The 3573-nt window shown below is 48.3% G+C and overlaps 1 protein-coding gene across 2 annotated transcripts; it reads left to right on the top strand.

Annotated features, from left to right (window-relative positions):
• The first annotated feature begins 890 nt into the window (after positions 1–890).
• On the top strand, positions 891–2755 carry LOC147890565 (thiamine thiazole synthase 4, chloroplastic-like). 2 transcript variants are annotated; one of them, XR_015542691.1, is made up of 3 exons: positions 891–1941; positions 2034–2267; positions 2364–2755. XR_015542691.1 is itself a non-coding variant. In XM_087390164.1 (2 exons), the coding sequence occupies exons 1-2, from the start codon at positions 1012–1014 to the stop codon at positions 2196–2198; spliced, it is 1095 nt and encodes a 364-aa protein (XP_087246290.1). In that variant the 5' UTR covers positions 892–1011; the 3' UTR covers positions 2199–2312. The 2 variants fall into 2 exon arrangements, 1 of the variants encoding a protein (XP_087246290.1); XM_087390164.1 differs by lacking the exon at positions 2364–2755 and having other exon boundaries at positions 892–1941; positions 2034–2312.
• Positions 2756–3573: the final 818 nt, after the last annotated feature.

The following is a 3573-nucleotide window of genomic DNA, read 5'->3' on the forward strand; positions in this document are numbered from 1 at the left end:
AACAAACGCTAGGTGTGGCTTACTGAGCTAGGTAACAGGGACGTTCCTGCATTGTCAATGTGTTGTCAAATGCCGGTGAGGGTGTGGTGCATCAATCATTCCCATGAGATCATGCGGCTTTTTCGATGCCAAGTTCAACATATTTGAGCCTTGTTGAACACGGGAAAATCTTGTCTCCAACCTAGCATTATGGGGCTACGCTTCACTTGACCAATGAATGCTCCATTCCCAAAATTGTTCGGGGGACTTGTGAGCTATTTGCAAGCATTTGCAGACTTTTGTAGCATTCGCGCCCCTTGCTCCACTTTTGCAATTAACCTATTGCTTACACTTTAATTAACCTTCTAATCGACCTCGTGCCTCCTTGTCACGATTTTCTCTTATACTGTCTCTCTCTCTCTTCCCCTCCACTCACTCACTCTCTTTCCCTCCACTCAGCCCTCGCCTCTCCCTCTCTCTCCCTTCCTCCCCTCTTCCTCCCTCCCCCTTCTCCCATTTCAGTTCTGGAGAGCCTTCATAGCCCCCTACCTCCTCCCTTCAGACTGCCCTTGTACATATAGCCACCTGCAGAACGTTCTGGAGAAAGAGGCACTGCAGAACGTTCTCGAGAAAGACGCTTCTGCAAGAAGCCACCTCATGCACGCTCCTAATTCGCACATGAACTAATTGCGCCTCGCCGGTATCAATCGGGTCTCTCCCCCCTCTTGAGCAAGCTAATTAATCAATAGGCCCAAATTCAATCGGGGTTTCTAATTAGTGGGGAAGCTGGGGCTTGGCAAATATGCTGCAAAATGCCATCCACTGTAATAATAACAAAAGCTAATGAGGGTGATATAATGGGGGAATCTGTACAATAAACAAATGCGAGGGGTGCGTCGTGTGGCTGGGACCTGGGCCTTTTTAAAAGATGGAACTTTACATGCTTTGTATATCTCAAGCTCTCGCCATAGCCACACAGCCTCTCGTCTTCTTCATCTTCATCTGAGCTCCTCCTCCTCCATCGCCATAGCCATGGCTTCCCTCGCTGCTTCTGCCTCTGCCTCTGCCTCTGCCTCTGCCTCCCTCTCTTCCCCTGACCTCTCCAAGCTCTCCTCCTCCTCTCCCTCCCTCTCTGGCTCTCGCTTGGCCTCCCCCCTCCTCCGCTTCCCCTCCCTCTCCCCTCGCTCCTCCCCCATCCGTGCCTCCCTCTACCCCGACTCCCGCTACCAACTCTCTAGCTTCAAGTTTGAGCCCATCCGTGAATCCATCGTCGCCCGTGAAATGACCCGTCGCTACATGACCGATATGATCACCCATGCCGACACCGACGTCGTCATCATCGGCGCTGGCTCTGCCGGGCTTTCCTGCGCTTACGAGCTCAGCAAGAATCCCAATGTCAAAATTGCCATTGTTGAGCAGTCTGTGAGCCCCGGCGGCGGTGCATGGCTCGGTGGGCAGCTCTTCTCTGCTATGGTGGTGAGGAAGCCTGCTCACCTCTTCTTGGATGAGATCGGTGTGCCCTATGATGAGCAAGATACCTATGTGGTGATCAAGCACGCTGCCCTCTTTACTTCCACTATCATGAGCAAGCTCTTGATGAAGCCCAACGTCAAGCTGTTCAACGCTGTGGCTGCCGAGGACCTCATCATCAAGGAAAATAGAGTGGCTGGTGTGGTCACCAACTGGGCGTTGGTTTCCATGAACCACAACACACAGAGCTGCATGGATCCTAATGTTATGGAGTCAAAGGTGGTCGTCAGCTCTTGTGGGCATGACGGCCCCTTCGGTGCCACTGGTGTGAAGAGATTGCAGAGCATCGGGATGATTGACAAGGTTCCTGGCATGAAGGCGTTAGACATGAACACAGCCGAAGATGCTATTGTTAAATTCACGCGAGAGGTCGTCCCTGGTATGATTGTGACTGGAATGGAGGTCGCGGAGATTGATGGCTCCCCCAGGATGGTAATTTCCTTTCTTTCTAGCTTTCGCTGCCCTTGGTTTGCGTTCGGCATTTCTGTATCGTCGCTAACTTGCTTGTTTCTGTGGTCTTTCAGGGTCCTACTTTTGGAGCCATGATGGTCTCTGGCCAGAAGGCAGCTCATCTTGCTCTTAAAGCTCTTGGACTTCCCAATGCTTTGGATGGGACTTATAAGCTGGGTGGAGTGCACCCAGAGCTTGTCTTGGCTTCCGCTGAAGATGAAACATCTGCTTCTGCGTAGATTTCTTTAGAGTCCGTCATCAAGTGCAGCGATAGTTTCACTGAGAAAGTGTTGACTCCTTTGTCAGCTGTATGTACATGTTATGAAATAATATGAGTTTTTGTTGACGAAGTAGTTACCTGTTTTCTTTGTTGAAGCGTTGATACTAATTCAGTTTGGCACCAGGGGTGCTTGCTTCTCTAGAAGCTGGCTGAGATAAAACCCTCAAAACCTGATCAGGATAATGCCTGCGAAGGGAGTGTGCCCAAGCTTTTGTCTGTGCGTGTGCAGGTACCCATCGTGACTGAAATGTATGGCGTTGCGATGTGGAACGTATGGCTATGCGGTGTTGCGTGTGCAGGTTCCATCGTGACTGAAATTCGTAGCGATGTGGAACACATGGCAATGTCCTGTGGTGGGTTACTTCACGAAACTGGCAGTCTGTTGGTTGAGAATGTGATGCGTTTAACTTCTGAGCTTTGACCAGCGTTGAAGCTTTGATGAGCTCTATCCTTGCATGTATGGTGCGCAGTTCTGAGTTTGTTCCAAAGGATGGACTCTAGTTTCGCGTTTATTTTTTTCTAGTTTGGGCGTTGGTGAACTGTGAATATCCGTTGACCAAGCTTCTGTAGATAGAACAAACCAGGGGGCGTAGACGTAAGCCAATTTGCCTTGATGTATCAAGGCTCGAGAGAGCCTGTCTGCGTTCTCCTTGTGATTGGTTTGTTGGTAAGTTAGTGGATAAAATTGGTGGAGAAATTTTGTTGGGAGATGTAAGATTTGCAAGATAATGCAAATTGAGAGGGATATTTTAAGTGTCTAAGAATATGTTTGATCGATGGATCGTGCTTGGATTGACTATCTATGAGCAAGCTAAACTCAGGCTGAGGGGCTTTCTGTACTGACAGTGTTTACAGCTATTTGTGCCCATTGTGTTTATAATCACGTTCCCTTTCTGCACCTTATGAGAGGGAGGGGGGGAGGGTTACGAAATTGAAGGCCTGCCTTAAGTTAAGGAAAGAGAACATAAATTTATGCCAGGGAATCGTTGAGGTACTGTTGAAATTGGAGAAAAAATGTGAAGAAGCCTTGGCTAACAGCTTCCGGGATGAAATAGGGGGCTGAAATGGGAATTAAAGAAAAGGTTAAAGGAAGCGTTTATTTTTAAGGATTTATAATGACTTGTCTTCCACTCTGTTCATCTCCCACTCTGTTCATCCTCCACGTTGAGATACTTATGCCCAGCTATCTTTCATAATCCATAATGTGATCTTTTGCTGTTCATCATGCTTTATGATAAATGGACCTTTTTTGGGGGGTATGTAGTCCTGTTATTCATTGGAGACGAGCAAATCATCAAGGAGAGTTTGCTTCTCCAAAAGTCAAAGGGCCTTAA

This window comes from Dipteris shenzhenensis, chromosome 19 (assembly GCF_047967505.1).
Source record: "Dipteris shenzhenensis isolate YYH24624 ecotype China chromosome 19, Dip_SZ_1.0, whole genome shotgun sequence".
Lineage (NCBI taxonomy): Eukaryota > Viridiplantae > Streptophyta > Polypodiopsida > Gleicheniales > Dipteridaceae > Dipteris > Dipteris shenzhenensis.

Bases quoted from the DNA above. Each gene is read 5' to 3' on its own strand.
- LOC147890565 (XM_087390164.1), top strand. From the start codon at position 1,012: ATGGCTTCCCTCGCTGCTTCTGCCTCTGCCTCTGCCTCTGCCTCTGCC. The intron at 1,942-2,033 runs GTAATTTCCTTT...GTGGTCTTTCAG, and splicing joins TTGATGGCTCCCCCAGGATG to GGTCCTACTTTTGGAGCCAT.